This window comes from Euphorbia lathyris, chromosome 5, assembly GCF_963576675.1.
Source record: "Euphorbia lathyris chromosome 5, ddEupLath1.1, whole genome shotgun sequence".
NCBI classification, from domain to species: Eukaryota; Viridiplantae; Streptophyta; class Magnoliopsida; order Malpighiales; family Euphorbiaceae; genus Euphorbia; species Euphorbia lathyris.
Genome location: NC_088914.1, coordinates 33,239,148 through 33,260,288, shown reverse-complemented (window position 1 = coordinate 33,260,288; position 21,141 = coordinate 33,239,148). Strand labels below are relative to the sequence as shown.

At 37.8% G+C, this 21,141-nt stretch overlaps 2 protein-coding genes and 1 pseudogene across 2 annotated transcripts; all 3 read left to right on the top strand.

Moving 5' to 3' along the window:
- Positions 1-3,856: 3,856 nt before the first annotated feature.
- Positions 3,857-8,220, top strand: LOC136231204 (TPR repeat-containing protein ZIP4). The gene is made up of 5 exons (XM_066020520.1): positions 3,857-5,278; positions 6,063-6,252; positions 6,456-6,488; positions 6,624-7,244; positions 7,350-8,220. Exons 1-5 carry the CDS (start codon positions 3,927-3,929, stop codon positions 7,995-7,997), a joined length of 2,844 nt encoding a protein of 947 aa, XP_065876592.1. The 5' UTR covers positions 3,857-3,926; the 3' UTR covers positions 7,998-8,220.
- A 627-nt stretch (positions 8,221-8,847) lies between these two features.
- LOC136228778 (rhodanese-like domain-containing protein 4A, chloroplastic) lies at positions 8,848-11,058 on the top strand. The gene is made up of 4 exons (XM_066017256.1): positions 8,848-9,526; positions 9,677-9,779; positions 10,170-10,400; positions 10,747-11,058. The coding sequence occupies exons 1-4, from the start codon at positions 8,928-8,930 to the stop codon at positions 10,792-10,794; spliced, it is 981 nt and encodes a 326-aa protein (XP_065873328.1). The 5' UTR covers positions 8,848-8,927; the 3' UTR covers positions 10,795-11,058.
- Positions 11,059-17,897: 6,839 nt separating this feature from the next.
- LOC136229752 (uncharacterized) lies at positions 17,898-20,726 on the top strand (annotated as a pseudogene).
- Positions 20,727-21,141: the final 415 nt, after the last annotated feature.

Sequence of the window (21,141 nt, the reverse complement as noted above, 5' to 3'; positions counted from 1 at the left end):
ACTGGAATCAATCTTGCTAAAAGGTTGGGTGTTAAGAGGCTCTCTGTGGAGTCTGATAATTTGGAAGCAATCAAAATGATTTCTGAGAATCATTCTATGGGTCTTAACAGTCGCAACCTCATCAAAGCTATTATAAGGCTTTACTCCTCCTTTGAGTTCGTAGAGTTCAGACACATTTTTAGAGAGCAGAATCGTGTTGCTGATCGCTTGGCGGCGGCGGGCCATGAAGGGACGTTAGGCGTTACTACCCTTCCTGTTTCCCCTAGTTTCATCTCTCATCTTCTCTTAGAAGATAGGATTGGGGTTAGCTTCCCTAGGCTAATTCCTGGGTAGTTTGTTGTTATTCGTTTTTCTTTTCCTTTTCTACCAAAAAAAAAAAAAAAATAGTCATGTTTATAGTTTCAAACTAAAAAGATCATTTAGGTGGATTCTTTTACTGATTAAAGTTTTAACCACTCAAAATAACATTGGCCCTGTTTGGTAAAGAGCGTTTTGAGATAAAAAGAGCGGTTTTGACCAATTTTAGAGATTTGACCACTAAAATCGCTGATTGGAGTGTTTGGTGGAGAGAGGTTTGGGAGAGAGAGCTTTTTCAATTAACGTTTTGGAATATTAAAATTAATGGACTTCTTTAACCCTAATAAATAGACTCCATCTTCTCCTGCGCCAAAATTAATACCCTTATTTGTCTTTTTGCACAAACCGCTATTATCAATCAACTAATTTTTACCAAACATGTCTACACAAACAGCTAGTCAAATCAGCTAATGTAATCAGCTAACAGCTAATTCCCAAACAGGGTCATTCCACGTTTGTTTGGGGGAAAATATTCTGCAGTAAAATATTTTTTTCAATTTTCCAGTGTTTGTTTGGGCACGAAATAAGTGTTAAGTCAATGGAAAATGAAAGAAGAAATAGGGGAAAATGTTTTAACCACTAAAAGAGCGGTTTTGACAAATTTTAGAGGTTTGACCACTAAAATCGCTGATTGGAGTGTTTGGTGGAGAGAGGTTTGGGAGAGAGAGCTTTTTCAATTAGCGTATTGGAATATTAAAATTAATGGACTTCTTTAACCCTAATAAATAGACTCCCTCTTCTCCTGCGCCAAAATTAATACCCTTATTTGTCTTTTTTGCACAAACCGCTATTGTCAATCAGCTAATTTTTACCAAACATGTCTACACAAACAGCTAGTCAAATCAGCTAATGTAATCAGCTAACAGCTAACAGCTAATGTAATAAGCTAACGGCTAACATCTAATTCCCAAACAGGGCCATTACCCGTTTGTTTGGGGGAAAATATTCTGCAGTAAATTATTTTTTTCAATTTTCCAGTGTTTGTTTGGGCACGAAATAAGTGTTAAGTCAATGGAAAATGAAAGAAGAAATAGGGGAAAATGTTTTAACCACTAAAAGAGCGGTTTTGACCAATTTTAGAGGTTTGACCACTAAAATCGCTGCTTGGAGTGTTTGGTGGAGAGAGGTTTGGGAGAGAGAGCTTTTTCAATTAGCGTTTTGGAATATTAAAATTAATGGACTGCTTTAACCCTAATAAATAGACTCCCTCTTCTCCTGCGCCAAAATTAATACCCTTATTTGTCTTTTTGCACAAACCGCTATTATCAATTAGCTAATTTTTACCAAACATGTCTACACAAACAGCTAGTCAAATCAGCTAACAGCTAACAGCTAATGTAATAAGCTAACAGCTAATTCCCAAACAGGGCCATTACCCGTTTGTTTGGGGTTAAATATTCTGCAGTAAAATATTTTTTTCAATTTTTCAGTGTTTGTTTGGGTACGAAATAAGTGTTAAATCAATGGAAAATGAAAGAATAAATAGGGGAAAATGTTTTATCATTTTGAAAAGGTAAAACATTTTCCCCAGAGAAAAATGAGGAAAATGTTAAAAAATGTAAAAATAGAAAAAATATGAACACGAAAAAATATGAATAATGTGAAAACGTTACAAAATACGAGAATATGAAAAAAAAATCCGTAAAAAACATGAAAATGTGAACAAACACGAAAGACACAAAAACACAAAAAAAGCAAACACTTGAAATCACAAAACATGAACAACGCGAAAAAGCGACAAAACACGAAATATACAAAAACGTGAAAAATACAAAAAACACGAAAACGTAAAAAAATACAAAAAACACGAAAACGCGAAAAATGCTTAAACGCAAAAAAGCAAACACTTGAAAAATCACAAAACATGAAAAATGCGAAAAAGTGATAAACACGAAATATAAAAAAATGTGAAAAATACAAAAAACACGAAAACGTAAAAGAATACGAAAAACACGAAAACGCGAAAAATGCTAAAACAAAAAAACGTGGCAATATGTGAAAAACGCGATAAACATGAAAAGACGAAAAATGCAAACAAAACATGAAAGTGTAAAAAACACAAAAACGTGAAAAATACGAAAAACATGAAAAAACATGAATAAGACGGAAAAGTAACAAAATGCGAAAATAAAAAACATGAAAAAAAGAAAACGTGAAAAAGGGAAAAACCGAAAAACTAAACGTGAAAACACGAAAAAAGAAGACAAATGCAAAAAAAAAAACACAATAATATTAATAACACAAGAAAACGTACAAAAAATGCCAAAAATATGAAAATATGAAAAAACTTTTTTTTTTGTGTTTTTAACATTAATTTTTTTCACATTTTCGTATTTTTTCACTTTTTTTCCATGTTTTCATTTTTTAATATATTTTTTTACTTTTCGTGATTTTCGCATTTTTTCAATTTTTGTGTTTTTAACAAATTTTTACGTTTTCTTGTGTGTTTTTCATGTTTTTCATATTTTTTTTTTCAGGTTTTCGTGTTTTGCACATCTTTTCACGTTTTTTTAACATTTTCGTGTTTTCCACATTTCTATTCCATTTTTTTTGCTATTCTATTCCTTTGGTGCTTAATTTGTGCTTAATACACGTGGATATCTTTTTTGTGTTTTATATATACAATTGAAAATAAAAAATACAGAAAATCTATATTTAGTGGTTGGAAAATATTTTCCAGCGTTGCACAACACATAATTTTTTTTTATTTTTCTGTATAATATTTTCACAGCATAAAATTTTCCAGAACACAATATTTTCTCCCAAACAAACGGGGCCTAAATGATGAATTATATGCATTTCTATTTGTTTAAATTTATAAAAAATTTAAAACTTAAAATGTCTGATTTGCTATTAATCTTTTAAAGCAAATTAATTTTGTATTTGTTTTTTTTATATAGAATTAGTGACTAACAAAACTTACGGGTGATTAGAGATGCTTCGGGTGCGTTTTTATTCTGTAGCAGCAGTTTTATTACGGGTATCAGAGAGCCAAGGGTAGTTGAGGCGCTAGCCTTACGCACGAGCTTAATTTGGCTTACTATTATGCAATACACGCATGTTGAGTTTGAGTCTGACGCTAAGCTTGTAGTAGATGCAATCCATTCCTGCAAGAAAGATATCTCGGAGTTTGGATCAATTATTTATGATTGTCGAGTTATTCTTAGATCCAACCCTGCTTTTACTTTAACTTTTGTTTCTCTTTTAGCGAATAGGGCTGCACACTTGGTAGCTAGGTAGACCTGTTCCAATGCTAATGTTTTTTTATCGACTGTTGTGCCAGAATGGCCATCAAATGTTATTATTGAGGATGTCAATCCTATTTTTATATGAAAGTTATATGAAAGTTGTATTTCGGGTTAAAAAAAAAAAACAAAACTTTATGTAAGTCTAAATCAATCAAATGTATCAGTATTATTATTTTTTTAATAAAGAAAGTGATGTTCGGTCAACAGTGGTGAACTGGAAGCATACTCTTTCCCTCCAAAACCGTCAAACCATTTGCTTCCAATTCAAAATTTCACTTTCTCCCTCCTTATTTCCTTCCTCTTCTGTAATTTTCACCTAAAATGAGGATCTCCGAGTTCTCCTCCCCAGACCTCCGTCAACCCAACCTAGAACCCCAATCCAATCTCCATAACCATCTGCAACAGCTCCTATCTCAATTTGATTCCCTAATCAAGCGAACTGAAGACTTCTCTCCTTCCAACCCCTTACCAGAAACCATTTCCTCTGATCTCCGCCAATTCCTCGTTCAACTTACTCAACTCGCGCCCTTCCCCAACTCCGTCAAACTCCAGATATGGAAGCTCAGTTATCGCCTCTGGAATTCCTGCGTCGACATTTCCAATGCCGCTTCAATCCGCCCCTCTTCATCTGCACCCATCGCCCAACAGCACGCCACTCTCCGACACATCGCTTCCGACTTGCTCGCCCTCGCTTCCGATGTTGTTGGTGTTCCATCTCCAGTCATCAAGTCTGCTTCCTTCTACCATAAGACCGGTCTCATCTGGCATGATCTGAGAAAATTTGATATCGCTTCCACTTGTTTTGAGAGAGCTACGGATATAATCTCAAAGATCGATATCGCAGGAATATCCGATTCGGGAGAGAAAAAATTGCTTTTAGATCTGAATCTTGCGAGATCTCAGACTGCCTGGGAAGTGTCAGACCGGAATCTCGCTATTACACTACTCAATCGGGCCAAAAATTTGCTATTCGGGTCGTCGGATCACTACAAGCTGCTAGCGAACCAATACCTATCATTTGGCAAGAGTTCGTTATCGAAGAACGAACCTAATGCTTTCGACGTTGCTTTGAAGCTCTTGAATGAAGCTCTCGATTTATGCCAGAAGGGATGCAGCGTATCCAGAACACGGGAACAAACGATGGAGCTCAATGATTTGAGATTCAAATCACTCCGGTTTATGTCGGCTGCGCATTTGCAAAAAGGAGAATACGAGAATGTAATTAAGTGCGTTAGGGTTTTGAGAGAAGGAGGCGGTGGTGTTGATGGTGGGGATCATCATGCTAGTCTCCCTGTTCTGGCGATGAAGGCCTGGTTGGGGTTAGGGAGATATGAAGAGGCGGAGAAGGAGCTCAGGGGCATGGTTGTAAATAAGGAAATCCCTGAGAGCGTTTGGATTTCGGCAGTTGAAGCGTACTTTGAAGCAGCGGGTACAGCCGGTGCTGAGACTGCGACAGGCTTGTTCATGGGACTCCTGGGAAGATGCCATGTAAGTGCCAATGCCGCTGTCAGGGTGGCTCAGAGGGTAATTGGGGATGGAGTTGGTGGGGAAGGGTCGAAAGTGAGGGCAAAGTTGGTTACAGAGCTTGTTTCTGATGAGAGAATCGTAGCGCTTTTTGCTGACGAGTCAACGGCCAAATACAGAAAATCAATGCACGCTCTTCTTTGGAACTGGTAAGTTAATGCAATTCTCCCGCCAAAAGTACGTGTTGTGAATCAATTTGTTTTGTTTGAGTGGCTTATCATGCTTTGGTGTCTATCTTCTTGTTGAGCAATTAAAAGTGTTGGCTTTAGTTCCCATGTTGTTGACTAGGATTTGTTTTCAGAGTCACTGTACCATTATTAGTCTTTATCTTTTCCATAACTGGAGCACTCTTCAAGTAAGTAATCCAACACAGAAGAAAACCACCCTTGTAAAGCTTGGACTGTCAATCCCCATATTGGTTGCTTGGCCATTTAAACCCAACAATTGAATTAGTTGTATATTGATCTCTCGTGCATAATCTTGTATGCTACTTCAGCGGTAAAGGTTGCATCTAATGGTCTTTCAGAAAATTTGTTGCTTTTGAACTTTAGGCTGATAATCCCAGTTCTAATAACTTTCAGCTTTCGCCTGATTATTAATCTGTTGTCAAATTTTAATTGCTGGCGGTGGGTAGGGACGGTCTGCTACTTGTTGATTTATTAAATTGACATAATAGGCTTATTTTGGTACATAATATTTCTGATTAAATTGGACTGTTTTCACTATCAACCTTATGATTGAGCATATAGTTTGTAACCCGTTTAATTGGTAAAATGAGTATTATACCCAAACTACCAGCCAATGGCTAGCAACCCAAAGAACAAAAGCACAATTTACATTTCGAGAAATTCTATTATGATCCCCAATCCATTAGATATTTAGAAAATTTTAGTAGGAAATCAAAGTTTTATCCGTTTCTTTATGCTTTTACAGTGCTTCAGATCATTTTAGATCAAAAGATTACAAGACAGGTGCGGAGGTGTTTGAAAAGTCACTGCTTTATATTCCATACGACTTGGAGAACAGAATATTGCGTGCCAAGGGCTTTAGAGTTTTGTGTCTCTGCTACCTTGCTCTGGATCAGCTCGATAGAGCCCAAGAATACATCAGTGAGGCTGAAAAGGTATTCTGAACAACTTCAATCTGGATTATTTTTTTTGGTTTCAATTAAGATAGTTAGCATGCAAGATTATGTAAATACTATATTCATCTCTGCTTGTATTGCTCATTTTTTCTGCTTGACCCAGTACAACGCTCGTTGTTATTAAGATACTATCACATGCCAAATAATATTAATATATTTGTCCCACTTTTCCTTCATTGCAGCTCGAACCCACGACTGCGTCTGCTTTTCTTAAGGTGCTCTCCCTTTCTCTCTGTGCACAGACACATGGAAAAAAGAATAGATGTTAGGAAATTGGCAAATCCTTTGTTTTTTTCATTTTGCACGAATTGATGGTTGTCTGTAAATTGGTAATTCCTTCGTCTGTGCAGTTCAAGATCTATCTTCAGAAAAACAGCCATAGTGATGCTATCAATCAGCTCCAAACACTGAAATCTCGCCTTGATTTCACTCCTGACTTTCTTTCTCTGGCAGCACATGAAGCTCTTGCTTGTCAGTCTCTTTCTGTTGCTGTTGCCTCTCTTTCCAATTTACTGGAATTTTATCCCTCAGGAAGATCCATGCCAACAAGTGAAGTCGAAGTGCTACGAACTTTAATCACAATCCTCATTAAAGACCCAGGTAAGGAATCTGAAGTCCTGAAGTTCATGAAATTGGCCCATGCCAGAGCATCTGAGATGGGAACAGAGTGTTTTTTCGGGAAAGGGGAAGTTGGAAGACGAGAACAACACTGGTTTGCGGTAACTTCATGGAATTTGGGAACAAAATGTGGGAAGGAGAAGAACTATGAATTATGTGCAGAATTTTTGAGATTGATATCAGAATTGTATGATGGTCTTACTGACGGTCAAGCAGAAGAAAACAGTGTTATGGTTTGTAAATCATTGATATTAACTGTATCTGCCATGGTAGCTTCAGAAAATCAAAAGAAGGTCCCTTTGCTAGACTCTGAAGTAAAAAGAGCTGGTGAACTGCTAGACAAAGCAGGGAAGGTATGCCTTCTTATGTTTTATTCAAAAGGGTGTCACCTTGCTTAGAATTATTTTCTTTGAATATACCTCTTTATATTCTATAATTGCTTTTATTCGTGTATGCAGATGCTAACTTCGATCTCAATGGGTGCTCGATTTAATGATAATAAAATGAATATGATTGAGCCAGAATTTCTCTTCATATTCACATTCAATGCGTATGATATACATGGACGAAACGATAACTCAGGATCTCAACAACAACTCCACCTTGTAAAGAGTTTTGCTAGTTCGAAGGCTTGCAACTCAAAATACCTTCTGCAAATTGGCATCAATGCCTCTCAGGGAGCAAGGTCTAACCCTGAAGTGGCTATCTTTGCCTTAAACGAGTGCCTTTCATCGCTGCTTTCATCACCTTCACCAGACTATCAAGATATTGCGCTTATAGTTCGCACATTGATCATAGTAGCAAGCATTCACAAGGGTGATTCAGATGATGATGTTGTGCATAATATGTACAAGCAAGCACATGGCATAATGGTTGGGTTGAAGGAAGGCGAGTATCCGGTTGAGGAAGGGAAATGGCTAGCAATGACTGCGTGGAATCGGGCAGCGGTGCCAGTGAGAATGGGGGTAGTTGATGCAGCAAAGAAATGGATGAATTTGGGGTTGGAGATTACAAGGAAGGTTTTAGGGATGGAGACTTATAGGGCATGTATGGAGGACTTCATTGCTGCTTTTGAAAAGAAGTTTCAGTTGCAAAATAATGGTTGAACTTGAAGCTTAGCAAACACCTCCACCTGCACACTAGTGTTAGTATAATCTGTACATCTTGCAAATATTTTGGTAGGATACGAAGAAATGAAGATAGTATATATAAGATTAGTGAATACCTGATACGATCTACTAATTGAAAACGAGCTGTAAATTTGCATTTGGATCACAAATACCAAAATAGAAATGCTAAATAACGCATTTTGAAGTCATCAAACTTCTTTTAAAAGATAAAAAGCATCTTAAATCCACTATTATTCCTTCTGATTTTTGTGAATTGAACTAATCTTTCATTTTGAAATATTAAGTACCTAATCCTTTTATTTTTGGTAACACATTATGTATCTTTTCCTTTCGTATTCCTTGTTGCACTCGTTCTTTTTCATCTAAGAACGATATAAGCAATTTCATTAAAAAAAATGTATATGCTACCTAACAAAAAAACTAATACATAAAAATACAATGGAACTATTAAAAATTTAACAAGAGAAAAATCAAATATGTTTTAAATAAATTAAGAGATAATGTTAACATTTTGTGGATAATATTAAGAGATTAATGATGCTTTAAACCTATTTATTTTGGATATTATTCTATTTGATATTATTGAATTAAGGATCAAATCAATCTACAATTAGTCTAAATTTTAATTTAGATATTAATCAGCCCATAGAATATTGGACAAATGAACTCAAATTTAATAATACTTTTTAGATATTTGAAATTTATTGTATTCAGGACTAATTTATTAAATATTGTAAGACCATTTTTACCGTTAATTCGGGTATTATTGCACAAAATCACCAAAATACCAGCAGGCCAAGCCACAGCTGTGCTTTGTTCTGCTTTGTTTTGGGGAGCCCAATCCGTTGGGAGAATTAATTACTCTTTTATCATCGTTCTCGCTGTCGTCCTCTCACTCAGTCTCTCATGGTTATCATGAAATCTTTTTCCATGATCCTTTCTTCTTCTCCACCAATCCTCCATATCCCCACCTCTAAACTCCATTCTCATTGCCATAACTTTTCCATTGCTAAAACTTACTCCTCCCAATCCAATCTCTTTATTAAAACTTCCTTCTCTTTCACTACATTTCACCTCCTCACTTCTCTTCCTTCTCTAGCTTCTGAAACTTTAACCCCTTCAACTGACCAACTATCTGAAAAAATAAGCTTCGACTCAATCTTAGTTCCAATTGATGATTTCTTCACCAGATATCCCTTTTTTGTTGCCGGATGTACTTTCATTTGGTTGGTCGTTATACCTGTAACCAAACAGTATTTGAGGAAATACAAATTCATCTCTGCAATTGATGCATTTCGAAAACTCAAGGAGGATAAGGATGCTCAGCTTTTGGATATTAGGGATACTAGAAGCTTGATGGCTTTGGGTGGGTCTCCCAATTTGAAGATTCTTAATAAGAATGCGGTTCAGGTTCAATTCTCCGATGAAGATGAAGATGGGTTTGTGAAGAACGTGTTAGAGATTTTCCCAGACCCGGAAAATACCAGTTTGTGCATTCTGGACGAGTAAGTGACCCAATCATTTCTCAACTTCAAATTTTTTACTTCTTATGCTACAATCAGAAAATTCAGAAGAATTGGGGGTTTTCTGTTTATTAAATGTGATGTATGTTTCTCTAATTTGTTCCTTGTTTGCTCATTTTGTGTGTAAGGTAGTTTTGATGGTAATTCATTAAAAGCAGCAACGCTATTGTACAAGAAAGGGTTCAAAGAGGCTTATGGAATAAGAGGTGGTGTGAGAGGAAAAAAGGGGTGGCTGGTATGTTTATTCTCCTTTTGCATCATTATTATGTTATTTCTACTTTCTTATCCTTGTAGTTCAATTGGAGAAGCCTGGTTCACTTGGAGGATTAAATGATTCAAAGGGAACTTTTGTTTGTGGAAAAGACTATGTTTGAGCTTGCCAATCTTATGTTTCAGTCTATAATCTTTGATGGGAAAGTTGTTGCTAAACAATTATGTCATACTTCTTGTTCTGTTGCCAAATAGCACTTGTATGTAGACAATATGACTTGTTTTTCTTTGAATTATTTGGCTTAGCCTTGTAATAAATTAACTATTGTTTGTTTGTTTGTTTGTTTGTTTTCCATTAAAGGAAGACTAAAAGAGAAAGAGTGTTTTCAATCTGTTGGTTTTTGTTGTTTGGTAGGCAATACAAGAAACCCTTTTGCCACCTTCTGTCCATATCAACCCAAAGAAGAAGAAGAAATCCAAAGTTTCACAACTTGGAACTAATGGAGGAGTTAGTCAGAAAAGTGAAGAAAACAACGGGAATATTCCTTCTGTTGCGGAGAGCCAGAGAGCAGACAATGGACATGTAAACAAGTCGATGATATCCACACCGCATACAAAAATTGATTGCAGATCTCCCTATCCTAAAGTACGTACTATCTCTCTCTTTCTTTGTTATATGTGTTAAATGAGCATGATGATTCTTTTTAGTTAGTCATGGACACGGTTTGTGAGCTGGAGGAATATGATCTGTAGTGTATGTGTATGCATGACTCCGTATTTCTTTTCGGTCAGTAAACTCCTGATTTGCAGTGATCCACATTAGGATTTGATTGCTCAGACAGGAGTCGAGTTGTAGAGCACCCGAAATGGGAGTTGTGGTTCTCCTTTACACACAGGATTCTAAAAGAGTCCATGTCTTTGTGGTTGTAGAAAGTAGGATAGTGTCATTTGAAACTAATTCAAACTCTTTTCTTCTCCTTAATTTTATGCAGTATCCAGATTTGAAACCTCCATCTTCTCCAACACCATCAAAGCCATAGAATTGGTGTGTTTCCTTTCAAGCATCAAGACAGGGCGGGTTTGCTTTTCTTTCTCTGTGATAGATTATTTCATCCCTCGTGGGATATAAGGCTGCTTGTAACGAGGAGTTTTGCTAGTTTGAACAGATTAAGGTAGTTGTTAGTTAACTTAATTGGTCGAAATGCCTAAAACATTCATTGTTGTTCAGATTTCCATTTCTTGTTTGTGGAACTGGAAATAGAAAACTACAAATTCATATTTGTTGAAGCATGTTGCCACGTGTATGGGTGAGCAAACTGATGAAATTCATATTAACATCGTGGAAGTCTAATATTGGCGGGAAAATCATTATTCTGTTATAACAGAATTGTGATGTGGCAGTTACAGAAAGCATGTATGCTTCTATAAGTAGAAGCTAGTAAACTCTGTATTTCCTAATTAAAATTCATAATATGAATTCCTTGTTATTTTCTCTTTAAGTTCTTTCATGGTAAAAGAAAAGAGCATTTAGGAGTGTGTTCTTCTTCAATCTAGAATGCACAGAGGAAGTAATATGCATGCACTACAAACTAGAACTGGAAATACAGAGCACCAGTCAGCTTCTGAGCACAATTCACCAGATCCTATGGATAGTGAAGATTCTCCGCATTAGGAAGGCGATCAGAGATCAATAGTTTGGTGTTTTCATGGATGATCAATTCCATGTCCAAAGATATTTAGAAGCTTTTTTCTATGCTTCATCCGCGTATGCTTTATGGACAAGAACTGCAATTGGCGAGAACAATGGACTTCAACTTTTCCATCTCAAACAAGAGCTTGGGAAAGTTTCTCATAGACTCATCTTATTTCATTAAATCCAAAAAGATTTGGAATGAAATATCAGCGCTACAACCATCAATTAACTGTGATTGTGGTTGATCTGATAAGGATCGGTATTGATTGTTGAACTACGCTTCGAACGATCAATCAACCACACAGAGAAACAAAGTACACAAAGATCACAGATTGGATCTTGAAACAACAATAAAAAAGAATACACACAGAATTTACCCTGGTTCGGCTTAACTGCCTACATCCAGCAACTTCACTAATCAATGGAGATTACAACAAGATTGAAACAGTTTCTCCTTTTCCAGAAACTCTCGTGTTTTCCCAATCCCCAATTCAGATTATCACAGTGTACACTTATGACTTAGTCTAAGAATCTTTCTTGTGAAACTACTTCCCAACCCAGACCTTTTATAGCCTTTACAAAGTTGTGAAAATACCCAAAATATCCTTACTAAAAAATGTACAAACTCAGCAAGACCTACTGACCAGTGGTAACACAGCAAGACCATGTTGACCTGTATTATCACCTCAGTACCATGCTGACCACAGCCATGCTGACTTGATAACTCAGCATTCCGACTTCTTGATTTTACTCTTGCTGACGGGTTGACTTACAATTACGCTGACTTGTTGACTCAGCATCATCATCAGCAAGTGATAGAAAACAACGAATTACAATCTCCACCTTGTCTTTCTAATCACTCCATCAACTAGTGAAGAAAATACACTCAAGGACCACTGACCATCCTAACCAGTTTCAAGCAATGTTCAAATTTATTACTTGAAACAGATTTGGTCAGCATGTCGGCTGGGTTATCCTCAGTTCCCACTTTCACCACCTGAACAGTACCAGTGCTAATCACATCCCTGACGAAATGCATTCTCACATCTATGTGTTTGGATTGCTCGTGAAAAACTTGATGTTTTGACAGATGTATAGCTCCTTGGCTATCACAGTAAATCTTCAAACCATCAATCTGTGTCACTCCAAGTTCCGTTAAGACTCCTCTCAGCCACATAGCTTCTTTTACTGCCTCTGTAACAGCAATAAACTCAGCTTCGGTTGTTGACAAAGTCACAACTGACTGTAGACTTGCCCTCCAACTTATTGCAGTTCCAAACACAGTGAATACGTACCCGGTTTGGGATTTTCTGGTGTCAATGCTACCAGCATAATCAGAATCAACAAAACCTGCTACATCATCCACTAGGGCTTCAGCTCCACCATAACTCAAACCTTTACTCAGTGAGCCTTTGACATACCTCAGCACCCACTTCACCGCTGACCAATGAGCTCTTCCTGGATTTGCCATGAACCTGCTGATGAGACTCACAACATGAGCCAAATCTGGACGTGTACAGACCATCGCATACATTAGACAGCCTACAACACTCGAATATGGCACCCTCTCCAAGTCTTCCTTTTCCTCATCAGTTTGAGGACTCTGCTTGCTGCTCAGCTTGAAGTGACTTGCAAGTGGAGTGAGAACGGCCTTTGAATTCGTCATACCAAAACGTTCTAACACCTTGCTCAGATAAACTGACTGACTTAGGAATAGCTTCTTTCTTCCTCTGTCTCGAGAAATTTGCATCCCTAAAATTTTCCGTGCTGACCCGAGATCCTTCATCTCAAACCGTGTGTTTAGTTGTGCCTTTAACTGATTTATGGCTGCTTTGTTGTGACAAGCTATAAGCATGTCATCAACATATAACAAGAGATAAATCTTAGAGCCATCACTAAGGTCTCTACTATACACACACCAGTCATAACTAGACCTATGAAAGTCCTGACTTATCATAAACTCATCGAACTTCATGTACCACTGTCTAGGGGACTGTTTCAGACCATATAGAGACTTCTTAAGCAAACATACCCGCTGGTCTTTATCTCCTATTTCAAAACCCTCTGGTTGTTGCATATATATGACCTCATCCAGGTTTCCATGAAGAAAATCTGTTTTGACATCTAACTGTTCTAATTCTAGATCAAAACGAGCTACAAGAGAGAGAATAATCCTGATAGACCTATGTTTAACAACCGGTGAATAGATTTCATTAAAGTCTATACCTTCCTGCTGAGTAAACCCTTTGGCCACCAACCTAGCTTTAAACCTAGGTTCCTCTACACCAGGTATCCCTTCCTTTTTTTTAAACACCCACCTTGAACCGACCAACTTCTTATCAAAAGGTTTATCTACCAAAATCCAAGTTTCATTTTTATCAAGGGATTTTATCTCATCCTTCATAGCGTTAAGCCACTGTTCCTTGTCAACCGAATTCACAGCTTCCCTATAGGTTACAGGTTCAGACTCTTGTACTTCCTTAGCAACACTAAATGCATAAGCTACAAGGTCCTCAAAACCATATCTAACCGGGGCCCTAGGGACTCTTCTTTCACGGTCTCTAACAAGTCTATAGCTTTGACTGGACTCAGTATCATTACCATCACTGACTTCTTGCTCGGTTTTACGGGTGTTTTCACTATTTTCTTCAAGCTCCACCTCATTCTTAACACTCTCAAGGTTTTGAATGGACTTAGGACTACTCGGTTCTAACTGAGTTTTTTCTTGGTTTTTCCGATAAGGAAAATCCATCTCATTGAACACAACATTTCTGCTGACTATGGATTTCTTATAACCAGATTCTAGGCACCACAACTTATAGCCCTTGACTCCTATAGGGTAGCCTATAAAAACACATCTTAGAGCCCGAGGTTCTAATTTTCCCTGTCTAACGTGTGCAAAAGCTGAACAACCAAACACTCTAAGTTTTTCATAATCCTCTAGGTAATCAGACCACATTTGCATATGTGTTTTAAAACCTATAGCAGATGATGGGCACCTATTGATTAGGTAACACGCAGTTTGCACTGCTTCAGCCCAGAAAGACTTAGGGAGACTGGATTGGATTAACATGCACCTAACTCTTTCTAGGATAGTCCTATTATACCTCTCTGCTAGGCCATTCTGCTGTGGAGTTCCAGGAACGGTATGATGTTTAGTTATACCTGACTTCTTGCACAAAGTGATGAAATCTTTGTCAAGAAACTCCAAACCATTGTCGGTTCTCAACCTTTTGATTTTCTTTCCTGTTTGGTTTTCCACTAACACTTTCCAATCCTTGAACGTTTGCAAAGCCTCATTCTTATGAGCTAGAATATAAACCCATACTCTTCTAGAGTAATCATCAATAAGAGTCATAAAATAGGTCCTCCCACCATGAGACTTAGTTCTTGTTGGCCCCCATAGGTCAGAGTGAATGTACTCAAGAATGTCTTGGGTTCTATGTATTGCTGACTTAGGAAACTTGACTTTACTAGACTTCCCTAAGACACAGTTCTCACAGAAATCTATCTTTCCTATGTGATCTTTACCAAGACAACCCTACTTCCTAAGTTCATGTAAACCAACTTCACTCATGTGACCTAGTCTAAGGTGCCAAAGATTGGTTCTATCAGTTTTAGACTCGGTGAGATTTGCGGTAGAGACTAACACAGTACTACCTAGGAGTGTGTATAGGCCATTACTCATGGTACCTTTCATAACAACTAAAGGTCCTCTAGATATCCTTATGATACCCCCTTCGGCTCTATAATTGTATCCTTGTTTATCAAGCGTACCCAAAGAAATTAAATTTCTTTTCAGTTTTGGCACATACCTCACACCGGTCATAATCCTTTCTTGACCATCGAACATCTTCAGCCTAATGGAGCCTTGACCCAGTACCTTGCACAACTTGTTGTTGCCTAGAAGAACTCTCCCACCTTCCTCTTGAAAGTCTTCGAACCACGTCCTGTTGGGAGTCATATGGAATGTACATCCGCTGTCCAAGATCCAGTCAGTGTTTGGATCTTTATCAGTGACAGCAAGGACCTCAACGCTCTCATAACCTTCTTCTACCACAGCGGCTTCGCCTTGATCTTTAGGCTGACCTAGACTCTTGTTCCTCTCAGGACAGTTTTTCCTGAAATGTCCTTCCTTATGGCAGTGAAAACACTTGTAGACCTTGCCTTCTTTATTGCTTGAGGATGTAGTTTTGGACTTTTTCCCGTTCTTGTTCTTTGGCTTGTGAGAGTCCTTTTTCTCAGACCTTCCACGAACAAACAATCCTTCTGCAGCTTCAGTGTTGGTGTTGGCCTCAATCTGTTTTGACTTTAGCGCCATCGGAACTTCTTCCAGACTTAGTGTTTCTCTAGCGTACTTCATGGTTTCAACAAAATGACTGAAAGACTGGGGTAAAGAATTCAAGATCATTATGGCCTGATCTTCATCTTCAATCTTTACCTCTATGTTCTCTAGGTCAATTATGATCTTTGAGAAATCATCAAGATAGTCTTCAACTGGCTTGTCCTCGTTCATCTTGAAGCCGAAAAGCTTTCCCTTAAGATAAACCCGATTGGTGAGTGTCTTCGTCATGTACAACTGTTCAAGCTTGAGCCAAACCCCAACAGCTGAGGTTTCCTTCGAAACTTCTCTTAGCACTTTATCGCCAAGATACAGGACGATCGTACTGTAAGCCAATTCAAGAAGATCTTCTTTCTCCTCCTTCGTCATTGTCGCCGGAAATTCCTTCTCGCCCTTCAGAGCCTTCGCAACCTTCATTTGAACCAAGATTGCCTTCATCCTCTGTCTCCATAGAGCAAAATCTCCCTTACCATTGAAACGCTCGATCTCGATCTTTGTAAAACCCATTGCTCTGTTCTTGATTAGCTCTGATACCAATTGTTGAACTACTCTTCAAATGATCAATCAACCACACAGAGAAACAAAGTACACAAAGATCACAGATTGGATCTTGAAACAACAATCAAAAAGAATACACACAGAATTTACCCTGGTTCGGCTTAACTGCCTACATCCAGCAACTTCACTAATCAATGGAGATTACAACAAGATTGAAACAGTTTCTCCTTTTCCAGAAACTCTCGTGTTTTCCCAATCCCCAATTCAGATTATCACAGTGTACACTTATGACTTAGTCTAAGAATCTCTCTTGTGAAACTACTTCCCAACCCAGACCTTTTATAGCCTTTACAAAGTTGTGAAAATACCCAAAATATCCTTACTAAAAAATGTACAAACTCAGCAAGACCTACTGACCAGTGGTAACACAGCAAGACCATGTTGACCTGTATTATCACCTCAGTACCATGCTGACCACAGCCATGCTGACTTGATAACTCAGCATTCCGACTTCTTGATTTTACTCTTGCTGACGGGTTGACTTACAATTACGCTGACTTGTTGACTCAGCATCATCATCAGCAAGTGATAGAAAACAACGACTTACAATAACGTTTATTTTAATTGTAAATTAAAAAAAAAGTGAATCTATTCTCTGACTCAACTAGAAAGAACTTGTCTCAATAAATAAAAACCTTAAATGTATTTGAATTTATAAAATTAGTATCCTTACAAAATAAAATGTTTGGTTTAAATACCTTTGCCAACCCCCCTTTAGTACTAGCAACCTCATCTAATAATAGGGGGCAAAGTGGGGTTTATAAATTATAGTGACAAGCCAGCAAATAAAGGCAAGTGTCAAAACATTAATAAAAGATGGAGAAAACAGTAAATAGAATGTGGCAAGACATGCGATAAAACTTGGTCTCGAAGTCATGTCACAGGACGTGTGTGCTGTGTTGTTGTGATTTATTTATTACACATGTTGAAGGTTGTATTTGATTCAGTGTATGGATGTGTTTCGAACAGAATTGGCTCCGCCATCGTTTTAACTCACACAACATGTGGTCTAAGTGACACGCCGTGTGAATTGACCAAAATCGGACAGAATCTTTCCTCCCATTCCACACGCCGTGTGCCCTTTTCCTTTAAGTTCCTTCGGTCACTTGACAGCTCACACGTGTGTGAGCCCTGTTTTAGGTTATTTCTAGATTACTTGTTGTCACGATTATTAAAGTAATTAAAGGGAGTAATTTAGATATTATTTGGGTGGTTACTTATCTTGTTATTTAGTGTTTGATTGCTTAAATAGTTGTTATTTTAGTAATGTTTTACAGCTGTACTATTCACAGCTGTAGGAAATTGTAACTGCCGCCATATCAGCAGTACTTTCCTATTTAGTCTCTCTCTTTTGTAAGGTTACGCATCAGAAAATTATTATCAATGAAGTTTACCTTCTTCCTTCCCTTTTTCCTCTCTTCTTCCTTAATTCTTTGTTTCTCTCTTCTATCTTATTCCTCCCTTCCCCTTACTTCTATTTCAGCCCTAATCTTCTACAGTCAGAATTCCTAATCCTGACATTGGTATCAGAGACATTTTTTCCTCCGGCCATGGAAGACTTTGAACAACGAATGGAACGGTACCTCAGGGAGGATCGTGAGCGGCAGGAACGGTTTGATGAACAATGGAAACTACTTTGCAAGAAGCAACAAGAGAACGATGAACAAATCTGCAAATCATTATCGAACTTGCTTCAATCGATTAAAAAATTTCAACGAAATACAGTTCCTTCTTCAGTTGCACCCCATGTGTTTGATGAAAAGTCTGAGCAGAAATTGGAGCTGGCAGATTCCTGTTTGCAAGGTAAAACAGAGAAAATGGTGGAGAAACCTTCTCTAAGGAAGCAAACCACTAATGTAGATGCAAATCAAGGTCATTCCAAAGCTCTTAAGCTTCAAATGGAGAAGGTAAGTCCCTCCATTACCGAGTCTTACTCATCTACTGTTAGATATTACACCCAAAACATTCCAAACACTCTAAAACCAAAACCAACATTTAGATCCCCATTAACTACTACATCTTGGACCCAAAACTCCCCAAACAAACATGATGATGATCTGTTTAGTATTCAAGGTCAAAATCTTGTGAATAAAAATGCATACATAAAAAAGACTGAACCTAGGCATTTGCATATGCTTTGTGCTCCTAAAGACCCGATTATTGGGGATAATTTTTCCTATACCAAAGATATCAGCTCCAACAAGCTGAATTTGGGGGTCATTGCTTACTGTACAAAGAAAGGGAAACCTTTTGTTCTGAATGTAGTGAAGATTAAAATGGAGAAGAGCATTGGGCCTAGCCAGACAGCAACACAAGAAGCAGGGTGTTTGGAAATGGGGCTTAAAAATACTGGCTGTTGTAATGAGCTGAATTCAGGGTATAGTGCTAACGGTCATGTCCAGTGTCGTGATGTTGGCGCTTGTGTTGTTACTTTTACTATTGGTGGACTTAGCATTCTTAATGCAATTGCTGGTGCTTATAGCGAGAATATGTTTGTTATATGTATTGTTGGGGGGCCTAATTCTAATGATTATGGGACTAATAGTACCCTTCATCGTGCCATTGGGTTGCCTGATTTCACCCAAGAGCATAGGTATTTTCAGACTGTTACCTGCTTCCAGGCTATGGTGAATAACTTGGAAGATACACATGGGCTTGTAGATACTGCTATATCCACTGTTTGAAAGAAAACCATCTTGTTTATCTTAACATTAGCTGTAAATTGGTTACGATTCCTCATCCTACTTTTAGCTGTGATCTTGTCCCATCTTCACTCTCCCTCATATGGAGTGATAAATTAGGGTTGGAGGCTGCAATTGAAACAGCAACAAATTTCTCAAATGAGGCAGTAAAACCAGTTTTGGTGGCTGCGCAAAAATTGAGAGTTGCGAAAGTAAGCGATGCTTTTGTTGAGTTAGCTGTTGCATCTGGTTATCCTGTGGTTGTGATTCCATCAGCTAAAGGCCTCATGCCTGAAGACCATTCCCATTTCGAGGGAACTTATGGGGGTGCAGTAAGCACTGCTTTTTGTGTTAAGGTGGTGGGATCTGCTGATGATTCTTGGTTTGTTGGACCCATTTTCAATGATTATAACCTTGTTGGGTACTCTCTTCTCAAGAAAGATAAGGCCGTCATTATGCAGCCTGTTAGTGTGGTGATTGCAAATGGACCTACATTGGGTTCTGTTCTAATGAAGGTTTCTACCCTTTCAAAGAGGATCAAGTCCAATGCCTTTGAGAACTACCGCACGATTTATGTTCCTGCCGGACATCCTTTGAAAAGTGAATCAAAAGAACAATTGAGGGTTAATGTTCTATTCGAGCATACACACAGTATATTTTCCAGTGGTATTGTTGTCATTGATGGGGACTTATGGTTCAAACTGTCAGAAGCTAAAATGGGCAACGAAATGCGGCTATGAGTTCCAAATGCAAAATGGCTCAATTGATTGGTCGGTAGGGGCAACACTTGGGTATGCTCAAATTGTACTAGAGAAGCGTTTCATTGCTTGTATTGGTGATGATAACTTTCAGGATAATATTGTTGGTTACAACCTTAAAATCAGGATCATGTTGGAAAGGGTTATCGAAAAGATCCCAAAATTCAAAGTCAATTCTGCCAGGTTTTTTGTGATCAAGGAAATGGTGGAAATGGTGATAAAGGAGTACCAGAATTTCAACTCTCAGCAGGCCATGTATCATTGCTCTTTGATACTACAGAATCAAGCATGGCCCTGGATGGAAGAACTTGAAGTGCTTCCTTATTTTCAAGCCGAAGACCTTACTAAGCTTGCTCTACTAATGCTTTTAAGATGCTTCTTGGACTGTTACATAGCAAGTCACATAGAACCTAATGAGATAGAATTAATAGTTGATCGTATTGAAGATGTCCTTTTCAAGGGCAAAAGTCCTATATGCCAACTGTTAATCCCATCCCATCATTTGAGTGGATGGGTTGTCAAGCTTGTGAAGGGAATGAGTTATTTCTATCCTATAAAAAGCTCAAATCTAAGCAATCAAAATTCTGCCTTAGCCGATTATATTCAAATTTTTGTTCTAAGTGCAAAGCAGGCAGCCTTCCAGCAGCTGCGAACAGTTGCTCCACTTGGGCTTCTTCAGCATCAAAGGATGATGCAATTCCCAAACACTCGTAATGCCATTATTGACAATGTGAGGACTTCCTTGCTGTTTATACAATGGGCTGGTATGGGAGCATTTACACTACTTGTGAGAATCAATCTATGTGGCAGTTCAGTGTACTATCTTATACATTCTTGGGGACAAGAATGCTTTAAAGGGGAGAGTATTGTCACGATTATTAGAGTAATTAAAGGGAGTAATTTAGATATTATTTGGGTGGTTACTTATCTTGTTATTTAGTGTTTGATTGCTTAAATAGTTGTTATTTTAATAATGTTTTACAGCTGTAACAGCTGTACTATTCATAGCTGTAGGAAATTGTAACTGCCGCCACATCAGCAGTACTTTCCTATTTAGTCTCTCTCTTTTGTAAGGTTACGCATCAGAAAATTATTATCAATGAAGTTTACCTTCTTCCTTCCCTTTTTCCTCTCTTTTTCCTTAATTCTTTGTTTCTCTCTTCTATCTTATTCTTCCCTTCCCCTTACTTCTATTTCAGCCCTAATCTTCTACAGTCAGAATTCCTAATCCTGACACTTGTATTGATATTCACATCATTCTTGCATTCTCTAAAAGAGTTGGGCCCCAATTCTCTCGTAGTATTCTGTTTTGGCCTCATCTAGTAAATACTCAAACGAACTAAACTTAAGTGATA

Bases quoted from the DNA above. Each gene is read 5' to 3' on its own strand.
- LOC136231204 (XM_066020520.1), top strand. From the start codon at position 3,927: ATGAGGATCTCCGAGTTCTCCTCCCCAGACCTCCGTCAACCCAACCTA. The intron at 6,489-6,623 runs GTGCTCTCCCTT...TCGTCTGTGCAG, and splicing joins CTGCGTCTGCTTTTCTTAAG to TTCAAGATCTATCTTCAGAA. The intron at 7,245-7,349 runs GTATGCCTTCTT...TCGTGTATGCAG, and splicing joins TGCTAGACAAAGCAGGGAAG to ATGCTAACTTCGATCTCAAT.
- LOC136228778 (XM_066017256.1), top strand. From the start codon at position 8,928: ATGGTTATCATGAAATCTTTTTCCATGATCCTTTCTTCTTCTCCACCA. The intron at 9,780-10,169 runs GTATGTTTATTC...GTTGTTTGGTAG, and splicing joins GAGGAAAAAAGGGGTGGCTG to GCAATACAAGAAACCCTTTT. The intron at 10,401-10,746 runs GTACGTACTATC...AATTTTATGCAG, and splicing joins GCAGATCTCCCTATCCTAAA to TATCCAGATTTGAAACCTCC.